This window comes from Ictalurus punctatus, chromosome 15 (assembly GCF_001660625.3).
Source record: "Ictalurus punctatus breed USDA103 chromosome 15, Coco_2.0, whole genome shotgun sequence".
NCBI lineage: Eukaryota > Metazoa > Chordata > Actinopteri > Siluriformes > Ictaluridae > Ictalurus > Ictalurus punctatus.
This window is the reverse complement of record NC_030430.2, coordinates 24,710,549-24,735,226: the sequence shown is the minus strand read 5'-3', so window position 1 is coordinate 24,735,226 and position 24,678 is coordinate 24,710,549. Positions and strand designations below refer to the sequence as shown.

The 24,678-nt window shown below is 42.1% G+C and overlaps 2 protein-coding genes across 2 annotated transcripts in view; both read right to left on the bottom strand.

Annotated features, from left to right (window-relative positions):
• The window catches only part of col9a3 (collagen, type IX, alpha 3), a 27,584-nt gene extending 21,971 nt beyond the window's left edge, over positions 1 to 5,613 (bottom strand). The window contains exons 1-4 of the mRNA XM_017487256.3: positions 5,399 to 5,613; positions 4,003 to 4,062; positions 948 to 983; positions 324 to 395 (exon numbers count right to left, since the gene is read on the bottom strand). Coding sequence (XP_017342745.1) covers positions 324 to 395; positions 948 to 983; positions 4,003 to 4,062; positions 5,399 to 5,464 — 234 coding nt within the window. The 5' untranslated portion in view covers positions 5,465 to 5,613. The remainder of the gene's footprint in view (positions 1 to 323; positions 396 to 947; positions 984 to 4,002; positions 4,063 to 5,398) is intronic.
• A 3,333-nt stretch (positions 5,614 to 8,946) lies between these two features.
• ogfr (opioid growth factor receptor) lies at positions 8,947 to 19,093 on the bottom strand. The gene is made up of 7 exons (XM_017488166.3): positions 18,690 to 19,093; positions 15,931 to 15,999; positions 14,046 to 14,127; positions 13,862 to 13,940; positions 13,564 to 13,630; positions 12,088 to 12,236; positions 8,947 to 9,874 (listed from the first exon to the last, which is right to left on the bottom strand). Exons 1-7 carry the CDS (start codon positions 18,816 to 18,818, stop codon positions 8,995 to 8,997), a joined length of 1,455 nt encoding a protein of 484 aa, XP_017343655.1. The 5' UTR covers positions 18,819 to 19,093; the 3' UTR covers positions 8,947 to 8,994.
• Positions 19,094 to 24,678: the final 5,585 nt, after the last annotated feature.

The window sequence follows — 24,678 nt, the reverse complement described above, 5'->3', positions numbered from 1 at the left end:
CAGTTTCAAAACACTTTTGACCGAACGTACATAATTTCCGACAGACCCACTGACAGAAACGTCATTATATCAGATTAACACGATTAGAGGAACATCTTTTGAGTAATTTATGTACACGTAAACTTCCTTTGAGGGTTAAACTGCTAACGTCAACTGCTAATGATCTAACAGAAACATCTGATTTCTTACATCTGTAGAACACTCTATCAGACTAAAACCTTCCAGAATCCTCCAGTAAAACAAAGCAACGTAAACAGATTGTACTATAATATTCAAGGAATAAGGACGTCATTTTTTCAATATAATCCGGTTATCTGACTTACGTCGATCCCGGGAAGTCCAGGCAGTCCAGATTTCCCTTCCTTCCCTGAGATTCCAGCTTTCCCTTTAGGTCCCTAAAGACACAAATCAGCCCAAAACATCGTCAAACTTCATCTGAGGCAATGCAGGACGGAATCCGGGCAGTGAAGAAGCACTTTTATAAACGACCCGACGTAACCCTCACGTAAATGTTAAATGCCGAACAGCGAAAATCGAACAATATAGATGAATCAAAATATAACTTACCTTATAATGAACTTATACTGTATACTGAATGTTATTATTATTATTATTATTTTAAAGCAAATTTAGCATTTTTAAATGAAGGTTTCAAGGTAGAACAACTTTTAGTAAGTTAGAAACAGTAAACATCCAAAAGACATTGAGGAACTTTTCTCCCCCCCCCCCAAAGAGTGCACATATAATCATAATTTAAAACAGTAACTTCGAATAACGTTTGTCAAAGCTGAGAAAGGAACGTGTTGGTTTTGCAGAAATAAAATGGGAAAGAATGTTAAAAAACAAAACAATAATATGAATGAATGATTAGTGAATCCATTCAAACACACTCGGTTGTCTTGTTGGTGTGTGTTTGTTGCTGCATTGTAAAGGTTAGAAATACTCACAGGCTTTCCAGGAAGTCCGGGCGGTCCTGGCTTTCCCTGCAGAGGAAACGTAACGTAAACGATCGTTTCATGTTTACTCGCGATTTTTTTTTTTTTCCACTCACACTACGATGCGCTGCTTTAAGAAGTCACCGCTCTCTAGATTAGACCTTTATTCTGTCGATTTATATCATCAGACAGACTCTTCACAGGGTATTAATCAGATAGGCAGCTTTCCCACAATGCCCTTGGTGAGAGTTTATCCCCCCCCTTTTTTATATATATATATATATATATATATATATATATATATATAACGATAAAAAAAAAAAATCCTGGTCCTTTCCTTGGTCGAAGTAGGATTTCCCATTGAGACCTTCCACTAACGAAAATCTAATCTGTGCATGGGAAAATAGCATCTATACTTTATAGTGTATACACTCTGTACTAATCTTTCTGATTCTCCATCCATCCATCTTCTATACCGCTTTATCCTTTTCAGGGTCACGGGGGAACCTGGAGACTATCCCAGGGAGCATGGGGCACGAGGCGGGGTACACCCTGGACGGGGTACCAATCCATCACAGGACACAATCACATACACACTCACACACCCATTCATACACTACGGACACTTTAGACACGCCAGTCAGCCTATCATGCATGTGTTTCGACTGGGGGAGGAAACCAGAGTACACGGAGTACAAGACTCTAGATAGCTCAGATGTCTTTCATGCAAGAATTGTGACTCGGAAGTCTATCACGTGCATTAAGATAGCACATCCTTTATATATAACACATTTATAACACATCCTTTTCCAAGAGAAATTGGCTAATTTATACAAATGCCCGTCAGAACTCTACTAAACACTCCTTAATTTGCATAGTCATGTGACAGGTGAGTGTTATCGCATCATAAAATGTAAGAGCCAATCATGATCCAGTATGCAAATGCAGGTTGTGGAAACTTCACTAGAGTGAGTACAGCGCTGGAAGCTTTACACCAGTGTACCAGGGGAAGGGAAGGTGAAGGGCGGGGCATGTAGGCTTTAGGGGGTGTTTCCAAGTTGCTTCATTATAGAATCTGAATTTGTGGAGGAAGTTTTTTTTGTTGTTGTTTAATAAAATTTCACTTCGTCTTAAGAACATTTTTAGTTTAGTAGACGTGTAGAGACTACGTTATGTACGACATCCCTGTTCCAAGCGGCCGAATTTTTCATAATACTACATAACTGTATAATGATGAATGATTCGGATGACACACAAGTCAGAAAATGATATTTAAAGCTACAAACCGAAGCAGGAGGTGACGTGAAACAGGGAAGAGAGGATGAGGGTGGAAGGGTAGATGGGTAGATGGAGTGTAGGGGGTAGGAGGGGTAACATTAGAAGGCCCTGTTTGATTTTCGAGGCTGTATGAATGAGTTCTCTGTCTGTTCCAGTCTGCCACGCTACACTGCTACTCTACTTCCCATTTACTTAAGAAACAGCTCGTGTTTTCTTAGTAAACTAACCAGCGTTTTCCGCAGTTTTGCACTTCTTTGATTGTACATTTAAACACCGAACGTTCAACATTTAACACGCGAATAAGCAGCACATGAACTAGGCGGGATTGGGAGCTAGTGGGGCGATAGTACAAAAAATAAATAAATAAATAAATAAATAAAACAATCGATACTTAAAGACGTTTCTATGAAATATGATACGCGTCATGGTGTTTAGGTTTGCTTTCGAACTGTGAGCAGCTTTGCAATCAAAAAGAAAATAATTTTAAAAATAAATAAATAAATAAAAGAAAGTTCATTAATATTTATAACGGACATTAGCAAAAAAAAAAAAAATTTTTTAAATAAACATCGAAAAGGAGGAAAAAACATTTTTGCAATTTTAATATTCAGGATAAAATCGCAACATAAGATCAGCGGCTTCCAGCCAGAGATTTGTTTAAAACAAAAAAGATTTATAATATAATATAAAGATATATAATATTTAAAAAAAAAAAAAAGAGTAATATAATTGTAATAAAAATAGTAACCAGTGATATCTCTGAAAAAAAGTGTACTGTGACAGTTTATCACGATACTGATATTATATCATCGTACTGCTCGGCCTTAGTAATGACATGTCACGATATATTTTTTTTATTAAAATGATTTACAATTGTAATATTCTGTAAATCTTTTGACATCCACTCAGCTGCTTCTCCTCATCAGCCACAATACCCTGCGATCGGTCTGAAAAGTGCATCGTCGCACTGCGACCTTTTATTCCAATATGGATAATATCGTCACGGTATATCACAACCTCAGCAAGTTTGAAACTGAGGACAAATAAATGAAAACTGCACACGTTAGCATTTTACTAGTTTAATAGCGTAAGAAAAACCGTAACGAAACCTTCATAATCTCCGAAACGCTTATATCGGGATATATAACCCCGTACACGTATCTCACCCCATCGCTAATTTGTGAAAAATCCAACCTCTCACTATTCGTCTCTGCAAACAGCACTCCAAAAACAAGTGACGGCGTGAAATGTACGACGAGTCACGCGGTAGCTCCGCCCATTATCGACGCCGGGATTAATAAGGTGTAGTGCTGCAGGCTTGAAGGTGGAGCTTCGATTTGCGTAATAAATCCAGGATCGATACACGGATAATCTCAGTCGTGGCGTGGCTATTCACGGCGAACGACGAGACGGGGAGTTCAGACTGACCGTTTACTCGGACGCCGCCTCGATTTCTCGAAGAAACCTTAATAATATGTACATTACATTACATTACATTACATTATCCCGTTATTATACCAGGACGATATACGAGTGTATAATCTAAAATGACAGATTAGGACGTGAGAAGACACTTCAAAACTGACCTAAAAAAAATAATAAAAAATTCATTCTGACCTAAAACCTAGTTATTTATGAATAAGAAATAATAATAAACGTGTGTTAAGCCGGTTTGAACAGGTTATCCAAACTTTTTTGGGGCTGTGGTGTAATCTTGTACCAAAACTTCTTTTAAAATAAATTAACTGTGGTCATAATCTGTGTGCTTCAGAATTTTCAGTTCACTCACATCAGTGCCATCTTTCCCTGGGAGTCCTGGAGGTCCAGGTGGTCCACGAGCTCCAGGTGACTGAAACACACACACACACACACACACACACACACACACACACACACACACATATATATACATATATATACACATATACACATATATCACACACACTTCAGTTCATAATCTAATTTTATACATGTATATATCTACATGTATAAATATATATAAAGACCCCTTCACATTCGCATCTTTACACACCTCTATGCATGTCGATCACATAAATCTTTTATCCGGAAAGCCATCAATATGCTTCACAGCCTTCTCAAATCTTTTAAGCACAATTCTATTTGATTTTGGAACAAAAATATAAAGAGTTAGCAACGTAACGATATTTCCATGCATGTCTTCCCATCTCCGATAACAAGACCGTATTCATTCCGAGCGCCCGGAGGTCAGCGGTCCACGCTCGGGTATTTCAGCAGCGCAGAAGCTACGTCTTGAACAGAGCCGTCATTGTGAGGAGGACGCTAACCTGCCGAGCTCGGCATTCCTCAGCCAGACTTCCCAAAGTTCACAGCAACGTGAAAGGAGCTCTTCGTAAACAAAGCCGATAGGGTCGACATCGCACCGCCGCGCACGGCTGAACGCGCTCGACGTTTCCGTCTGCTACAGGGTGGAAATCAAACGAGAAAATAGAACCAACCGGCGGAATCGAAACAATGTGGAATAAAGAGAGATGAATTTTCCTTAACGCGTGAGCTTGTAGAAACGCAAATTTCAGCCATAACGAGCCAGTCGGGACGATGGCTCGACGTCGCAAATGTAAGAATGAACCATTTAAATGTGTAGAGCGTTCCTATGAGGCTCGACGGGTCAAGCGATAAACATGCACCAGAGCAGCAGGAACGGAGTCGTTAAAGTGGAGTGAGAAGAGACTTCTGTCTCAGTTCATAGAAAGCGAGTTCCATAGTCTAGAAAACGTTTTAAGCTACTCATAATAGCTCAAATGATCCATTGTATTAACATCACACTCCTCAATACGCCGGAGATGATGCGTCAAGAGATATACTACACGAAAGGCTAAAATCGTCTCGTCGTCGCAAACTCATACGTAGACTGTTACTCTCGAGCCTCCATCAACTGTCCCGAGAGACGCCGAGAACAAGAAGGACTTTCATCACGGACTATTGATCGCCTCTTACTACAGACCTGTCCGATCAAGTGCTCTCACGTATCGGCGTCAAGTCCGGCGCACGAGAATGTAACCTGTAACGACGTCGCCGTAAGCGGAACCAAACTCCTCTCTCGAGCAGCATCTTCAGAGATAAGGGAGTCGAGACAAGACCCCCTGACGTGTACGCTCTTCACGACGGACCTTCAGCATCTCTCAAAATCAAAACTCTATACGCACCTGAGCGAGGGATGAAGCCAAAAGCTGGCAGAGGAAAAGAAACCCCAGAGCTGAGAACACGGCCATGGCGCTCGTCCGTTCCTCCGGCTGGAAGAAGACGAGTGGATCCCCACAGTTCCTATTAACACGCTTTCTCCGCTCGGACGCGACGTTCCCGAGTGCCTTTCCCTGCTGATCCCAGATAAACCGGAGCCTCCAGCCCAAAGGGGGGAGGGATGGACGGACAGGGCGAAGGAGAGGAGAGAAAGAGGCGGAGGTGGGTAGAAACGAGAGGCTGAACGACTGGGAGGCCGGGAATTCATGAGGAGCGAATAGAGAGAGTGAAACCTGAGACTTCTTGGGGGTGAGAGGTGCGTGTGTGGAAGAAGTGATATCCGAGTCGTTCCTTAGACGAGACGGTTTAGTTTTACACGAAACTATTCTTTAAAATAAACCGTGGAGAAGACCAGCTCTGGTATGAGTAGAATTATCTATTGTGCTTGAATCATTGGTTTTTTTTTTTTATATATAATTGCTTTAGATAGCTCAGATGTGTTACAGATATAAACAAGATTCGATCGGATTGATCTCCGGCGTCATCTTTCCTAACAGTGTTAGTGTTACATCGCACTCTATGGCCAAAAGTTCACGCACACCTGACCATCACACTCGTACACCGATCAGCCGTAACATTAAAACCACCAAAACGGCGCTGACCCGCCGAGGCACGGACTCTACAAGAGCTCTGAAGGTGTGCTGCGGGATCCGGCGCCGAGACGTTAGGAGCAGACCCTTTAAGTCCTGTAAGTTGTGAGGTGGGGCCTCCGTGGATCGGATTTGTTTGTCTAGAACATCTCACAGACGCTAGATCGGATTGAGATCTGGGGAGTTTAAACGCCGTCTCTAGTCGCATAAGGACTTCTCTGGATTTACCGTCTCCAAAGCGCAGGGAAGATTAGATTCAAACGTCAAGAAAAGAAATCGAATCTTAGTTACACATCGAGGAGTCGGAGAGTTTCTGGGGGGGGGGGTGGGGGGGGTGGGGGGTACACTTTGTTCCTAATGTTACGTGATGAAAGGAATGACGACGAAGTCATTGAAACCTGCCTTGAAATCATTATTAAAACCAACAATGTCACGTCGTTCCTAGCTAGCCTGCACTAGCTAGGACTTTTATTATTTTTTTAAAATTTAAGTAAATTCCAGAACATAACGTGTACAGGTCGGCGTTTATTTTTCTGCAAAAAAAACCCCCAAAAAAATCCAAAAAACAAACAAGTGTGAAAGCAACCTGAATCATCGATCCAGAGCGACTGAAGTGTATTCGCGCGTCGATAGGATTCCCCGGCGGTCTGAACCGCATCGAGAAATGAACCTTGATTAAAACATCATCGCTTGTGTATTTCACACATCTACTGTACATGTTCACGTTTCCGCAGAGCTTTCGTCAAAACAAAATCATATTTCCGTTCACTTCCGTCCTGGATTTCTTATTCGACTTACTAAAGACTATTCATCCCGTATTCCTGGTTCTTAAACGTTCGGTCGTTCATTGGAATTAGTTTGGGGTTTGTTTTGTTTTTTGAGAGGTGGAGCGTTTATACGCTGGGGCTTACATCATGCACTACAATAACATCATAAAATAAAATAAATAAAAAAAGACTTATGCGTAGGAAGGACCCGTATATACTCGATGCAAAAAGCCTCCTCGTTTCCTCCGAGTGCGTTTAACCCCATGTGAAGTTATTTAAAAACAAACAAACAAACAAACCAAAAAAAAAACGCATCAAAAAAGCCCACAAAGCCTGAAAGTACAAGGGAGATTGAACTTCTTTTAAATACCGACACGGAAAACACTGCAAGACCATACGTTGAATTCTTTTGAATTTTATTTTCATTCTATTTGAAAAAAAACAAAACAAAACAAACAAATGAAATAGAAATAGTACATTCCAAAACAGGTCATCAGGCTGCATTCACAAGAGTGGGATGTTTCCCCAAAGTCCTTTAACACCGAGTACTCCGCGCCGTCAGTCCGTAACGAGATGAGAGAAATCTTCCCGGTCGCGTTTCACCGCCAGTCAAACATTTTCAGGACTATATTTGAACATTTTTTGGCAAAAAAAAAAATTCAAGCGCTTCTGAGATTTTGACAAACGATAAGATATACGACTCTGAGAGAATCGGGAAATGGCAGAAATGTGTCATTCTATTCTATTTGATCGGAAACGATCCGAGTACGATTCAACGTCGCGATCGTTGACGCTTATAACGGCGACGCGGTCACACCGGCCACTTTATTAGGAAGCTCCATTTGCTCATCAATGATCCAGTCAGTTAATCGAGTGGCAGCAAAGCAATGCATGAAACCAGGAGGTCACGAGGTTCGGTTCACGTCAGATCCGACTCCCGTCGGGCCAAAACAGGGATCGGACGCCGTCGTGGGCTCGGATTCACCGAAACTGGACGGTAGAAGACTCCAACAGTGTGATCATCATGATGCAACATCCAGATGGTCGGGTCATAATTTGGCTACAACTGCATGAATCCATGAACCCAACCAGCCTCATGCCAACAGTTCAGACTGATGGTGTGTGTGTGTGTGTGTGTGTGTGTGTGTGTGTAATAGTGTAGGGAATGTTTTCTTGGTACACGTTGGGTGTCATAACCCCAATCGAGCCCCGTGCGAGTGCCCCGGGCTATGTAAATATTATTGCTGAGCACATTTAACCATGTTATAGTGGCCACAAAAGTCATCTCAAGCTGTTTCCATGAACATGACATTGAGTCAGCAGAGACATTCTAAGAGCAACCAGTACCATTACGGCGTTCATAATAAAGTGGCCGGGCGAGTGTATATCCGATTCCAACGAACCGTCTCCGTCTCCGAGCCTTTTATCGGAACTATCTGCACTTCGCATTATTAGAAAAAGGTTGAAATCTTTGTCAGAAACCCGGTTTAATTTTTTTTTTTTTTTCCAAGTGCCACGTTGCATGTATATCGTTGTCTGAGGCTTAAACTGTCAAATAAAAAAAAAATAAATAAATACGGCACTTTTAGAAAAAAAACCAAAAAAAACAAACAAACAAACAAACAAACCGTTGACTGGCAGAATCACAGGAATCAGAGTTCAGTGCGCGGGATCGATTCTGAAGAGTCATCATCAAGGTCACACGATACGTCGTTTTCTCTCCTTCAAATCCTCAGAAGAAATACTGCAGTTCGGATTCCTTCATCTCAGGCCCAAGTTGAAAAGTGCTACTTGTAAACCGCTGACGTTCGGCGATCGTCTTCTACACACACGTTCCTTCTGCCTTAACCATGTTCCCAAATCCAAATAATTTAATTATTAACAAAGACAAGCAAAAAAAATAAAAAAAATGAATTGGAACAATTAGGCCAAGATATAACGTCTCCGTATACAGGTAGGCTTGCTTTTCTGAAAACGACATTTACATCTTTTAGCTCAACAGACGAAGAGAAAAGCATGATTAAATTATCCCTTGTGCGAAGAATAGAGTTCACATTTTTCAGATTTTAATATCGAGTCCATCACATTCTGTCTTGCGTGTTCGTTCTTCCAAAGTCACTGTCCGCTGTCTACATGCTAATCCGCTCAAAGACTTTTTTTTAAAGAATCCTCGCCACTGGGCTCGACGTCCATCAGCTCACCCGTGTCCACGCCGTTCGTTTTCTCTACGTCTTTTGCGTCCAAAGGGACGAGTTTCTCCGGCGAGCTCGTGGAACTCGTGTCTGCCAGAGATTTAAAATGATCGGAAATTCCGAAAACGGAGTTCTCCTTGGTTCTGGCGAGTTTTCCCGCACGTTCGGTACGCGGCGAGGACTTCAAGCTGTGTTTGGGGCTTTCAGAGACTTGCTGTCCCAGACTCGTTCCTTTCGGAGATGACGAAACGTTCTTGGGTTCTTCGTCGTCCTTGACCTGGGTCGTGTCCGGATCCGATTTAGACGACGTGTTCTCGGCCGGTTTCGTCGGGGTTTCTTCTTCGTCGCTTTTAACGGTGCTCGTTTCGCTACCCGAGTGGTCCATATTTCCGTTATGGTCGTCGTTGTCCAGAGGTAACGGATCCACCGAAGAACCGCCGTCTCTCGGTTCTGGGTCGACCGACGAACCTTCGGGGCGTGACGACTCGTCTTCCTCTCGTTTCTCTTCGTCTCTCTTGTTTCTACTCGGCGAGTCCGGCCTCTTTGCCTCCGCTTTCTTCTTGAAGCGTTTCTGGATTCTTCTCGGACACCACACGAACTTGTCTTTGGGCTCGAAGTGCTGGAAGGCGTAGCTGATCAGCTCGCGGCGTTTGTGTTTGTTGCGCACGGCGAACAAGAAATAGTCGAGCACGCTGCGCTTGACGCTGCTCAGGTTCTTCTTGACCAGCGTCTCCTCCAGGAAGAAGTGCACCAGCGGAGCTTGGTAACGCTCGAAGCCGAGCTCGCCCAGACATTTCAGGATGCGCGTGATCCGCAGGTTGTTGTGCATGTTCCTGAAAGAACACATCAAAAAACCCACAAAATTACTCCAGCTGACATTCGGATCACACATAAAGGCACTACGGATTAGGGCTCGATCGATATATCGGTTAGTAAGGAATAATAATTAAAAAAAAAAAAAAACTCCTCGGGTCTTTAAATTAAGGACGGAATGGTGTCATGGTGCAAAAACGTCATACCTCTTATTCCACAGCAATCCACCACAGAAACGTGCACACGGTCACTACATAGCAGCGACGGTTTCATGATTTTTTTCCCCCTCTGGCAAAGTTCAAAATATGAAACTCACACTATTCATTTAAAACCAGACAGTCTTCTAACCAACCCCGTAGATAATAATATAACCACATCAGACCAACGATTAGAACGGTTTACCCTTCTTTAGAGAGACCAAACTAATTTAATTAAATTTCTTCATCAAAATCATCCCCTACCTACATGTTTCTTCAAACCGATTATTCCAGAAGTAATCGAACCCCTTCTAAAAACAATCAGTTCTTCCTTGAGCCCTTAAGACTAGCAGTTATCAAACCCCTGATACAGCTATAGGATAATATCAAATCTCCCCATTATCCCCAAGATCTTAGAAAAGGTTGTAGCACAGCAGCTATGCTCGTACTTACATAGGAACAACATTCATGAAATGCATCAGTCAGGATTTAGACCTCATCGTAGCACAGAGACGGCGCTGGTTAAAGTAGTAAATGACCTTCTACTGGCCTCGGATCAGGGTTGTGTCTCCTTGCTCGGTCTTCTCCTGGCTCAGGTCTTATCTGACCGATCGTTATCAGTTCGTAGATATAAACGACGACTTCTCCACACATACTAAGGTTAAATTTGGTGTTCCACAAGGTTCTGTTTTAGGCCCACTGCTTTTTTCTTTATATACGCTACCTCTGGGTCAAATTATTCATAAACATGGAATTATCTTCCACTGTTATGCGGATGATACACAGCTGTATGTTTCAGCGAAGCCAGAGGACAGACAGCAGCTTAGTAAAGCTGAGAACTTTTCTGACAAGACAGAAGCACTTGTACTAGGACCGCGTGTAGCTAGAAGTAAGTTTCCTGATCACACAGTAACTCTGGATGGACATTCCGCTTCGTCATGTGCAGCAATAACAGACCTTGGAGTGATTATCGACTCCAGTCTATCATTTGATGCTCACGTAGATAATATTACTAGGAAATATTTCTAAGAGAAGAAATATATTGTCACTACGTGATGCAGAATGATGAGTCCATGCTTTCGTCACCTCTAGGCTAGATTATTGTAATGCCTTACTGTCTGGATGTTCCAGTAGGAGCATAAACAACCTCCAGTTAGTCCAGAATGTAGCTGTAAGAGTCCTAACTAGAACCAGAAGATACGACCACATCACCCCGATCTTACCCACACTGCACTGGCTCCCAGTGAAATCTCGCATTGATTATAAAATACTACGATTGACCTATAAAGCGCTTAATGTTCTCGCGCCACAGTACCTGAGTGAACTTATGGTCTTTTATGATCAGCCGCGCCTACTACAATCAAAAGGTGCAGGCTATTTGTTGGTACCTGGAACAGTGAAGGCTACAGCAGGGGGAAGAGCTTTCTCTTATAGAGCCTCACAGTTATGGAACAGTCTTCCTATTAGTGTTCGGGACTCAGACACAGTCTCATTGTTTAAGTCCTTTCTGAAAACATTTGTTTACTCAAGCTTATTGTGAACAGATTTTTTTCCCTTCGGTAAAGGAGCAGATCTAAAGGTTCACAGGCACAGAGTTTTGTGGTGAACCGGGGTGTTCGGATGGTGTACCATCCGAATAATAATTTTTTATAAATAAGTTATTCCTTTGTCTTAAATTCTCAGACACAAGGATGATTTACAAGTGCCAATATTTATAAGCGGCTTGGTTTAATGTGTGTTGCTGATTCGTATCTGCTTCATTACTGGGTGTTACATAAGAACTGCTAGCTCCTCGAGATCGGTAATGAAAATGATCATACAGTGACCGGGACAAAATCCGTCGCCGTGACACACTCCGAAGAGAAACTCACGCCACTACAGGACGTTACGTTTCTTCATTTCTAAATCTGAATCACTAAATATTTAGTGATGTGAACACTAATTCACTCGTTAGCTATAAATACAGCTTGTTCGTGTGCGTGTGTGTGTGTGTGTGTGTGTGTGTGTGTGTGTACTGCACACACAATGTGACTCACCGCTCCAGATTAGCGAAGCGTTCCCTCCAGTTCTCGGCGCGTCTCACCTCGCCGGTTTCTCTGTCCATCAGCTGGATGCCATAAAAACCCAGCATGAGCTCGTAGGAATCAACCAGACGCCTTTTTGCCTCTTCGCTCTCTCGAAATGCCTGCAGAGAAATCAGACACACACTTATACACACACGCACACACACACACTAACTACAGAGCATTATAACACCGCTCCTCAATGCTGCTCAGTTGGGTTAAGGTCAGGTGATTGACCTTCCACTTTGCCCCCTGATGAAGTCCTGTGTTGAGGCGGAAGTCTGTTTTGGATCGTTGTCTCGCTGCATGATGAAGTTCCTCCTGATTCATTTCTCGGTAAATTGTCAGAGAAAATGTTCCTGTAGACATCTGAATTCATTCTGCTGCTACCATCATGAGTTCATCATCGATAAAGATCAGTGAGAATGTTCCAGAAGCAGCCGTGCAAGCCCCAAGCCATGACGCTACCTCCACCATGTTTCACAGATCAGCTCGTATGTTCTGGATCACGAGCGGATCCTTTCTTTCTCCACACTTTGACCTTCCCATCACTTTGGTAGAGGTTCATCTCGGGTCCAGAACTGTTATGGATCGTCTCTGTGTTTCTTTGTGAATTCCAGTCTGGCTTTCTGATTCTTACTGCTGAAGAGTGGTTTTGCATCTCGTGGTACGTCCTCTATATTTCTGCTCTCGAAGTCTTCTTCAAACGCTGGATTGAGATACCGTCACCCCTGCCCTGTGGAGGTTGTTTGGTGACGTCACCGACTGTTGTTTTTGGGTTTTTCTTCACGGCTCTCACAACGTTTCTGGTGTCGTTTTCCTTGGCCGACCCGTTCCACGTCCGGTTGTTAGTTCAATAGTGGTTTCCCTCTTTTTACAGGTCATGCCAAATTGTTTGAATGGTTCTGATAGATCTTCAAAACGGCTTGCTTTTCTCCGTCAGTCGGCTCTCTGGTCTTCATGTTGGTTTATCCTTTTTTTATTTTTTAAATTTTTTTTAAAACAACAAATGCAGTCTTCACGAGTGAAACCCAGGGCTCAAACCAAGAGTAGACATTCAGAGCTATTAATTCTTACGACAACCCGATTAAACAGGACACACCTGCGCAGCGAGGAACACCCGTCAATCGCGTGTCCCGGTATTTCTGATCACTTGAAAAACGGGGTGGGTTCAAACAAACCGAGGCACGTTCTAAGCTGTCTAACACGTCTAGACGTAAATATTAGGAAACAAAAGCCGGGATTCTGATCCGTCGTCTGGTATTCGAACCCGGTCGATCGTTCAGTAATGATAAAAAGCAACTTCGTAGTGGAGCTTTACGTTCTAATAACCGTATCCAAACGACACGGCGGATTTCCCCATGCGCTACTGTACTCGCATTCAACCGAAGAAACGAGACCAGCGCTCGTCCGTGGAGTCGCGTGAAACTTTCACGTCTTTATCCTCACCTGGATTTCCTTCTTGGTCAGCTCGGTAGCCAGGTAATTCACTCCCGGCTCACGCAGAGGAAACAACCTACAAGACAGACGTGTGTAAGTGTATAATTAGGTTATAATGATAAATGACAGATCTGCAGTTTTCCTGAATCAACCCGATGCAGTTAACGCGTATCTGTCCTACGACGTTTGAGGTTGGCTGCCTTAAAAGGTTAGCGCGGTGAAGAGATGAGCGCAAAACCGCCGGCAATAAAACATATTTCTGATGTTTTGTTAATCCATCACGGTTAACATAAAAGTCGGTTCTCACCACTGAATGTACGAATGAACTCTTTCAAGTCTTTTATAGTCCGACTTCCACTCGCTGTGAAACGTCTCGATGGACACGTCTGAAACACAAAGATGAAGAGGGGGGGGGGGGGGGGGGGGGGGGGCTGTGATAAAGCGCTCCACGTTAAAATTCCTAATTAAAGCAAGGCAGAAGAGACACGCACCGTCAGGAGACGACTTTATTTCGTTTAGATAGAACTTTAAATTCGGCATCCTGTCTTCCGTACAGTCTTCATCGATGAGGTTCTGAGGGAAGATGAGAGAAACACGATCAGATAATGGATCAGGCACCAGGAGTCTGGGGAACGACGTACACGTGACGTGCTTCTCTGTGCAGTTTGTTCTGTGCTGTTTAGCGCCGACGAAGAGCTGCGGAGGATTGGATCAGATCGGATTAACCGTATACGTGCGCTGAATAATCGGATCGTTACGCTTAGGTCCGTCGAGAAGCTTTAATGACACGGAGTAAACGTGGAGCACTCTGGATGGTTAAGGGAGGAGTAACACGCTCGGCGTTGTGCTGTTAGAGGACGATAATGAAACGGGCGACGGCGCGGTGTGATGGAGCGGAGTCACCGTCACCACCAGGAGATGTTTTATTCCTCTTACACCGCGGCAATTCGCCAACCGTTACAGGTTTTTTGTATTTATTGAAGAACAACACGTCATACTTTTTTAAAAAAAATCCTTTTATAGTTACGCTTAATGTTGTTGAAGGTCCGTAAAACATGTTGGTTCCTGTTATCACTTACATTACAGCAGCTATACACAGTCGTTCCCTCCCCAGCCTCCTTTCTCTCTCCCTCTCTTCTCTCTCTTCCCTCCTCTCTCCTCTCACTCTCTCCTCTCTCCTCTCACTCTCTCCTCTCTCTTTTCCCTTCTGTCTCCCTCTTCTCTCTCTCTCTCCTTCTCTTTCACTCTTCCCTCCTCTCACTCTTTTCCCTCTTCTCTCTCTTCCCTCTCTCTTTTCCTTCTGTCTCCCTCTTCTCTCTCACTCTCTCCTCTTCTCTCTCACTCTTCCCTCCTCTCTCTTTTCCCTTCTGTCTTCCTCTTCTCTCTCTCTCCTCTCTCACTCTTCCCTCCTCTCTCACTCTATTCCCTCTTCTCTCTCTCCTCTCTCTCTTTTCCCTCCTCTCTCTCTCCTCTTCTCTCCTCTCTTTTCCCTTCTGTCTTCCTCTTCTCTCTCTCTCCTCTCTCACTCTTCCCTCCTCTCACTCTATTCCCTCTTCTCTCTCTCCTCTCTCTCTTTTCCCTTCTGTCTCCTTCTTCTCTCTCACTCTTCGCTCCTCTCTCTCTCTCTTTTCCCTTCTGTCTTCCTCCTCTCTCACTCTTCGCTCCTCTCTCTCTCTCTCTTCCCTTTTGTCATCCTCTTCTCTCTCTCTCTCTCTCTCTCCTCTTCTCTCTCACTCTTCACTCCTCTCTCTTTTCCCTTCTGTCTTCCTCTTCTCTCTCTCTCCTCTTCTCTCTCACTCTTCGCTCCTCTCTCTCTCTTCCCTTTTGTCATCCTCTTCTCTCTCTCTCTCACTCTTCACTCCTCTCTCTTTTCTCTTCTGTCTTCCTCTTCTCTCTCTCTCTCCTCGCTCCTCTCTTTTCTCTTGTCTTCCTCTTCTCTCTCACTCTTCTCTCTTTCCTCCTCCTCTCTCTCTCTCTCTCTCTCACTCTTCGCTCCTCTCTCTCTCTCTCTCTCTGTCTCTGAAAGTTAAGAGCGCGTCAGCGTGTTAGAAAGAAGAAACCGCAAAGCGTAACATTTCTGACTAAAGCGCTGACACTCGAGACTCCTTCCAGGATTTGATCTGAAAAATTGGCCAAATAAGAATAACACCCAGTCTCGGATCGTGCGGCGCGTCTGCAGTACGAGTCCCTACGGACGAGCTGTTGCTATAGAAACGATAACGTATTAGAACGAGCGCAGTAATATAAACCTGCGCTACAGTCAGAGCCGCGGTTATAGAAAACTCATCACCACCTTCTGACCCAATCAGGGATCTTAACGTCATAAAACCTTTAGGGTTTCCCCAGGGGTCAACTGAAGAACCCTTCAGTACTCACCGGATAGCAGTGTCTGTAGTTCTGCATGTCTTTGGCTGCCCGGAGATTTCTCGAGGAGGAACTGGACCACTGTGGGGGGGGAGGAGAAAAGGAAATGAACTTCTAATATTTAAGTAGAACAAAGAAACTATTTAATGAGGTTAGAATGAGCCGCTGTATTCACGCTGTACTCGTCGGATTACCGGGTTAGATAGTGACGTGTTGACATATACACACACACACACACACACACACACTCCCGGCCAAAAGTTTGTGGACACTCGACCGAAATGTTTCTCACGATCTTAAAAAGCTCTTGATCGGAAGGTGTGTGATTGAACGTGTGGAATCGGTGTCGTAGACGCAAATATAATCGCGTCGACGTCTTCGTTTCTTTCGTTAGAAAACGAACATTTTATTTACAAAAAATTTTAAATGTTTTTAAACAGACGACCGAGCGAAATATTCCGAAAAGCAGCCGATAAGAAATTTCTGGAAATTCTAGCAAAAAGGGCGTCTACTTTGAAGATGCTAAAATATTAAATTATTTTGATTTATTTAGGGTTTTTTTTTTTTTAATCACAACATAATTCCCAGAGTTCCATGTGTGTTACTCCAGAGTTTTAATGACTTTATTATTATCCTAAAATGTGGGAAAATAAAAATAAAGAATGAATGTGTCTAAACTTTTGACTGGTAGTGTGTGTGTGTGTGTGTGTGTATATTTCATATATTAAGATTATTTCCTCACCCTTTATCATCACTACATTAATGAACTCACTGCTGAAATCTTCCAATTCAGAATCTGGCCAAGAAGCCAGCTGTGGTTATACAGCCTTCCAAATCAGACAGATTTTGGGTCACACTCTCCAAAAATACCCCGCAGGCTCCTTCCAAATGCAACACGGGGGAAGGGACATGATCTGGTGTGTCACATATCGAATTACAGTGCTGTGAAAAAGTATTCGCCCCCATTCTGATTTCTTCTGTTTTTGTGTACATCTCGTACGAAATTGTTTCAGAAATTTAAACAAAATCAAAGGCGACCTGAGTGAACACACGACACAGATAATAAATGGTAACGATATTAAGCGACGCAAAAATGTTCTCCAATACCAACTGGTCCTGTGTGAAAATGTATTTGCCCCTGCGGTTACTAATTCCCCAAATCTACGAAACAGCATTGGTAATGTAGTTCAGCCGGACTAGACACAACCAGACCTGATTACTGCAAACCCTGTTCACTCAATCAAGACTTACATAGAACTAATGCGCTTAACTAGCACACCATCCTTTACTACATTGTGCTAACTACCACTTTTTAGCCGAGTACAGCGGGTAGCGTTCCCGTCCCATTGCTCCAGGGTTCCTGGTTCGATCCCGAGCTCGGGAAGGCGCTAGGCAGAACGGGTAAGTCACGCTGCGAATACGCTGTTTCCATAGCAACGCACTAAACCACGCACAATCAACAACTAAACCGTAAAGAATTCACAATATTGTATTCCAATGTCTGAATATTCTCAAGAATTAAAAAGTTCATGGTCTAAAATAACAATAATATTGTTTATCGCAATTATTTCCGGGACGATATATCGTTTACTTATGGTGGCAGGCCTTCCGAGGTGCGCAGGAGAGTGTGTGCACACATGGGAGTCCCAGGGTGTATTCCTGCCTCACGCTCAGCCTTCCCGGGATAGGCTACCGATCCACCATGACCCTGACCAGGATAAAGCTGAATGAATGAATGAATGAATGACAGTCACAATTTTTTTTTTTTACATAACATAGAAGCACGTCATTTCTCATGCATAAATCCGATCTAAAAACCAGTGGTTGTATTAGACTGAAAAACTGGACTGACACTGGACAGAATTTACAATACAATTCGAGCCGATGATGCATATTATTATCAAGGGCGTAGGTTTAGTCTCAATATTCGTAGGGACACCCACCCACCCACCCCGGAAAAAAAAGGACTGTTTAATGTTGACAACCAAATGGTTTATTAAAATATAACAGCTATTTACATTAAGATCTGTATTTACATTTAAATACAAATTATACAAAGCAACAGATCAAAGACTAAAAGATTTTAAATTCTAAAATTCTGCCCTCCCAAAATATTGGTAGGGACATGTCCCTACTGTCCATATGCAAATCTATGCCCTTGATGATGATGATGATGATGATGATGATTATTATTATTATTATGCCGTGAATGTGAGTAATGTAAACACGTACAAGCTGTATCGAGCGATATTTTAATCTCCGATATCGATACCGTATCGAAAAATGAATCCATTGTATCGCTGCATCTTTAATAACGCATGCTGTAACTGCGACAGTCTGCATTACTGACGTCACTTAATAATATGCTGTTCTTTTTACACAAAAAAATATTAGAAAGGAAATCAAATTATAATATATAAATCAATCCGCCTTATTTTCGCGATTTTTCATTTAAAAAAATATGCAGGCTAATAACTTTTCACCGCGGTTAGCTAGGAAAATAAGTGCCTTTTTTTTTTTTTAATCCCCAATCGTTTTCCGACACATCCCGATTCTTGCTCTATGATTGACTTAAAATGTCCCGCCTCCACCAAGAGATCGGGCGCGGACCAATCAGAGACAACGTCAGGATGCACTAGCCAATCGCAGCGCAGAAGGTGGGACGTCTCGGAATACAGGTGGGAAGATGCACAACAACGGTGCGCCAGCTTGTTAACACAAATGCAAGCACAAAAAATAAAAAAAATAATTTAAACGGAAGCAGTACATACAAAGCCGGCCTTTGCTTTTTTGTTTTTGTCCGGACACGCGCGCCGCGTCGTGTTCTCTGTCCCAAAATCGTCTCCGTCGCTCTCGGTGTCCCAGGTCGAGTCGTACTCGCACACCAGGTCGTCCTCCATCCTCTCTCACTCTCACACAGAAACACACACCGCTACACTGTTAAAAACACTGTGAATGCAACAAGGCTAAAATATAATTAAGGGCAAAAACCATTCTCGAAAAATCCCAAAAGTTGCATCTGCTGTAATGCTCCAGGTAAGCTAGCTCGCCGGCTAATCTAAACAGTAACGCCTACATCCTGATTGCGTCATCAACAATACCGGAAGTCGTTTTGAATGACATTTGGACACGTTTTCGGATGAATGACCTTGAATGATGTACTAATGCATTTTGATAAATCCAATTCTTATGTATTTTTTAAAGTAATGTGATTGAAAAAACATCATTTTGTAGTACACTTCCTGTTTTATAGCCTGTGAAGTAACGGGGAAGCATGGACCAATCAGATATCGCCTTCTCATCCGGGCATTATCCCAGTACTGCTAGCTAATGCGACTATACATTTTTTTTCACCGAGTATTAATATCGTTACTATCGTAATATCAATCAATTGAAATTCATTTGGAATGTAAAAAGGGGGGCATTTGTGATGTTTATTTACAATGAGAATTTGCACACACAACTATTTGAAATGAATAATTGGGAGATTGTTCTTTCTTTGGCTTCCGGTTAATTGCAGAAATATTATGGAAGTGTAATTGTGCCAAATGTCCTCAAGGCAAAATAGCATGTTGAATTACATACATCGAATAAAAACTTATCGCAGTAACAATACTTGAATTTTTCTGCCCAGCAATTTGACACAAACTGAAAAAAAAAACCCCAAAAACAAACACACAGTAATAACAACGCTTGAATTAGTTTCCTCTGCAATTCATCGGGTTTGTATATTTTAATTGAAAACAAAATTCCAGCATTTAAAACTCAATGCACACGTATTCACCCTCCTAAAATACAGTTCCGAAATATTCAGTTGTTAAAATACCATCTTCATTATTCGTCGGGGAATATTTCAACACATTATTTTTCAATCTCAAAAATTCAGGTCTTAACATCCGGGTCTCACAGGAAGATCAATGGATTGCCGATGCTACTGTAACACGTTACTCTGGGCCGCCCCCTAGTGGTGGGATTGTGCTGACAAGCTACAAGAGAAGACGAACCTAGCGGACTGGTATAAAGTTGGCTTGATGTTCGGTATACTCAGATACGCGCAAATTAAGGGACCGTCTCTAAAGTTACATACGACATCGGTATACATGTTTCTAACTTCAATAGCATTTGAAGGGAATGACTTACAGTCGCAAAACCAACTGTAAAGTGTTCAACTAGGTGTCAGCTATAACACACACCTTATCTATTTTTGATATTATTTAAATAAACTGTCAAATCATATCTAAATATTTGTTGTTGATGTTTTATGCCGTATGGACATATACACAAAATATACCATAGTTTAAAGCCCAATAGCAGTTGAAGAGAATGACTTACAGTCACAAAACCAACTGGAAAGTCTTCCTGTAGCTGTCGGGTATGATGCACACCTTTTAGATTTTTGATTAAAAAAAAAAAGTGTGTGTTATAGCTGACACCTAGATGAACACTTTACAGTTGGTTTTGTGACTGTAAGTCATTCCCTTCAAATGCTATTGAAGTTAGAAACATGTATACCGATGTCGTATGTAACTTTAGAGACAGTCCCTTAATTTGCGCGTATCTGCGAATACCGACCGTCCAACATCAAGCCAACTTTATACCAGTCCGCTAGGTTCGTCTTCTCTCGTGGCTTGTCAGCACAATCCCACCACTAGGGGGCGGCCCAGAGTAACGTGTTACAATAGTATCGGCAATCCATTGCTCTTCCTGTGAGACCCGGATGTTAAGACCCGGTTTTTAAGACCCACATTTTTGCAGCCTGAGTTTGTGAGATTGAAAAATAATGTGTTGAAATATTCCCTGACGAATAATGACGATGGTATTTTAAGAACTGAATATTTCGGAACTGTATTTTAGGAGGGTGAATACGTGTGTATTGAATTGAAATGCTGGGATTTTGTTTTCAATCAAAATATACAAACCCAATGAACTGCAGAGGAAACTAATTCAAGCGTTGTTATTATTGTGTGTGTGTGTGTGTGTGTGTGTGTGTGTGTGTGTGTGTGTGTGTGTTTGTTTTTTTCAGTTTGTGTCAAACTGCTGGGCAGAAAAATTCAAGAATAGTTATTGCGATACGTTTTTATTCGAATTATGTAATTCAACATGCCATTTTGCCTTGAGGACAGTTGGCACAATTATACTTCCATATAATATCAACTGCTCTTGCCTCCATCCATCCAGCAAATCAACTATTTATCCTTTCAAATAATTTGTGAAGCCATTCATCCATACATCCATCCATCTTGCTATCCATCCATTCACCTACTATGCTTATCCTGCATCACCTGTCCATTCTTTCACATAATTTGCTAATCCTCTGCTCCTATCATTCAGTTAAACAGCCACCCATCCATCCATCCATCCATCCAATTAAAAACCCATGCATCCTTTCATCCATAAGTGAATTGATCCATCCATCCATTTGCTTTTTTTGTTGATCCATCCATCCATCCATCCATCCGACCATCCATCCATCCATCCATCCATACAATTAAAAGTCCATGCATCCTGCCATCAGTTGATCGATCACTCCACCCACTCATGCAACAATGCATCTGCCCATCGATTATTCAATTTATTTGTTCATGTTAATGCATATATCATTTCATCCATCAGTCAGTCCATCATTACAGCCAGTAAATTAGCTTTTCATCCTTTCACTTAACTTCATAATCCATCCATCCATCCAATCATTCAGTTAAACATCCAACCATCCATCCATCCATCCATCCATCCAATCATTCAGTTAAACATCCATCCATCCATCCATCCATCCATCCATCCATCCATCCATCCATCCAACCATTCAGTTAAACATCCATCCATCCATCCATCCATCCATCCAACCATTCAGTTAAACATCCATCCATCCATCCAATCATTCAGTTAAACATCCATCCATCCATCCATCCATCCAACCATTCAGTTAAACATCCATCCATTCAACCATCCATCCATCCATCCATCCATCCATCCAATCATTCAGTTAAACATCCAACCATCCATTCATCCAACCATTCAGTTAAACATCCATCCATCCATCCATCCATCCATCCATCCATCCATCCAATCATTCAGTTAAACATCCATCCATCCATCCATCCATCCATCCAATCATTCAGTTAAACATCCATCCATCCATCCATCCATCCATCCATCCAATCATTCAGTTAAACATCCATCCATCCATCCATCCATCCGTCCATCCAACCATTCAGTTAAACATCCATCCATCCATCCATCCATCCATCCATCCATCCATCCATCCAATCATTCATTTAAACATCCATCCATCCATCCATCCATCCATCCATCCAATCATTCAGTTAAACATCCATCCATCCATCCATCCATCCATCCATCCATCCATCCAATCATTCAGTTAAACATCCATCCATCCAACCATCCATCCATCCAACCATTCAGTTAAACATCCATCCATCCATCCATCCATCCATCCATCCAACCATTCAGTTAAACATCCATCCATCCATCCATCCATCCATCCATCCATCCATCCAATCATTCAGTTAAACATCCATCCATCCATCCAACCATTCAGTTAAACATCCATCCATCCATCCATCCATCCATCCATCCATCCAACCATTCAGTTAAACATCCATCCATCCATCCATCCATCCATCCATCCATCCATCCATCCAATCATTCAGTTAAACATCCATCCATCCATCCATCCAATAAAAACCACTGCATCCTCTCAGCCATGGGGGTTATTCATTACACACTGTTTTAATGCTCTTATCTCTTTTAAGAGAGACTGAAAGAGAGAGAGAGATAGAGACAGAAAGACTTTTATTTATTTATTTATTTTTTATAAAAAGGTTCAAATTCAGAGAGTGGAACGAATGCAGAACAGAAACTTTATATTGCAGAGACGACGCGACGAACCAGAATCCACTCGAGCAGGAACGACAAGGAACAATTAAAAAAAAAAAAAAAGAACCCATAAATACATTTACTGTCTGTGTCATTGTGCTGCTCTAAATGTCAGACAGTGTTTGACCGTTTTGGGCGCCGGACTGTTTCTGACCCTGCCTACACACTCTAATGAGAGTGCGTGAGCCGTTTCCATGGCAACGAATTAACCATTCCAGTGAGAGATGGTTCGCATGTCATTTGCTGAAGCGTCGGATCGTGGCCTCCTCTCTCTCCCACAGGGACGAGACACATTAATAAACCCGGACTCAGTCTTATTCTTATTGTAGACTGGATTGCAGTACAAGCAGGAAACATCTCTCTTCTCTGTAATAATATCTCTTCATGCATTTTTGTATCAATGAAATACAGTAGGTTAGAAAATAATACTGCGCACCATTTTCCGTTTATACCAAATGTAGTAGTTAATTAGCCAAGACATGTTTAAGGTCATCGTTTTGGACTCGAGCGACGAGGCTAATGTTGGTAAAGTTGCTTGCTAATCGCTAGCAGTTTAGCACTGTGCACATTGAATGCCTAAAACCGTACAGACTTGCCGTGTATCCAGTTATATACAGCAAATCCATACAATTTTTCCTTAATCTAGTCCTCCGTCCATCTGTCCAGCTAATCGCCAAATTCAAATCAAATTAATACTGATGTCCAAAATCTGCTTCAAAATATATCTACGACATTACGTTTCCGTTTTTGTTTAGCTCCGGGACATTGTTTTGTCCACTTTTGTAGATAAAAGTACACCCGAACGTCTTAGAGATATTACTCAAAGCTGTCTGAAGGAATATATCCTGCTGGAAAAACAATTGAAACAAAAGAATTTGTATTGGTTTTAATCTGAATTGTATTGGTTTTAATGGAAACTGTAATGGGTCTGAGAGCCTGTGGGTCTCTACTGGTAATTTGTTGCCTTCTATTGGTGGCATGTTATGTCTAGTGGATACCATTAAGGATCTACATCTTTAACGCATCTTACCACCAAATGGAAACCATTTGGTAATGGTTTTAATGGTTAACCGCTGATGGTCTGTAATGGTATTTGTAGTGGAAACCATTCAAATTTCTGTCATGTCGTGTCTATTTTTTTTCATTAGGGTAGGTGAATATATCTAATATTTCTCATTATGCAATAACAACAAAACAAAGGATTAAAGGGATCACTACTGTGGAAATGTCTGGACGTTTGAGTCATTTTAAGCTCGGAATTGGCTTGTCGTAGTGACATACTGTAATTTGGCTTAAATCAAGTATTTCTAAATAATAATAATAAAAAAGTTTTATTCATCTTGTAATGAGGAACAATGTCTAGAAGTAATCCTATATTTGTTAACATTTGGTAAATTAAACTAGATGTATTGATTGTGTGTGTGTGTGTGTGTGTGTGTGTGTGTGTGTGTGTGTGTGTGTACAGTTTTCCATTTAATTGGATGGTGAAAGAAGGTTTCTCACATACACACACACACACGGCCATCAGCGGATAAAAATAGCAGTGACCATGGAGGGGAGTGTGAAGTTAAATGGCCCCCAGTATGGAGTTGCTATTTTTGGAGCTGGTTACTGTGGTAACGGCACGGGAATCGTTTTCTAACTCCACTGCAGCTGGGCATCTTCCAGCATCTTTTCTCCTCAGAGTGACGGCAAGTTAACGAACACTCGCAGTCAGAGACCATCCTGTTCCCTCCCGATACGTCTATGACTTAAGGGAATAGGTCGAGGTTTGCAAAATGGCCGTGCATAGAAATTGCAGCTTATGACATCGATGTGTGTGTGTGTGTGTGGGGGGGGGATTGGTTATTTATGGGTCGATGT

Bases quoted from the DNA above. Each gene is read 5' to 3' on its own strand.
- ogfr (XM_017488166.3), bottom strand. From the start codon at position 18,818: ATGGAGGACGACCTGGTGTGCGAGTACGACTCGACCTGGGACACCGAG. The intron at 13,941-14,045 runs GTGCGTGTCTCT...TTTGTGTTTCAG, and splicing joins AATAAAGTCGTCTCCTGACG to ACGTGTCCATCGAGACGTTT. The intron at 12,237-13,563 runs GTGAGGATAAAG...ATTTCTCTGCAG, and splicing joins TGACCAAGAAGGAAATCCAG to GCATTTCGAGAGAGCGAAGA.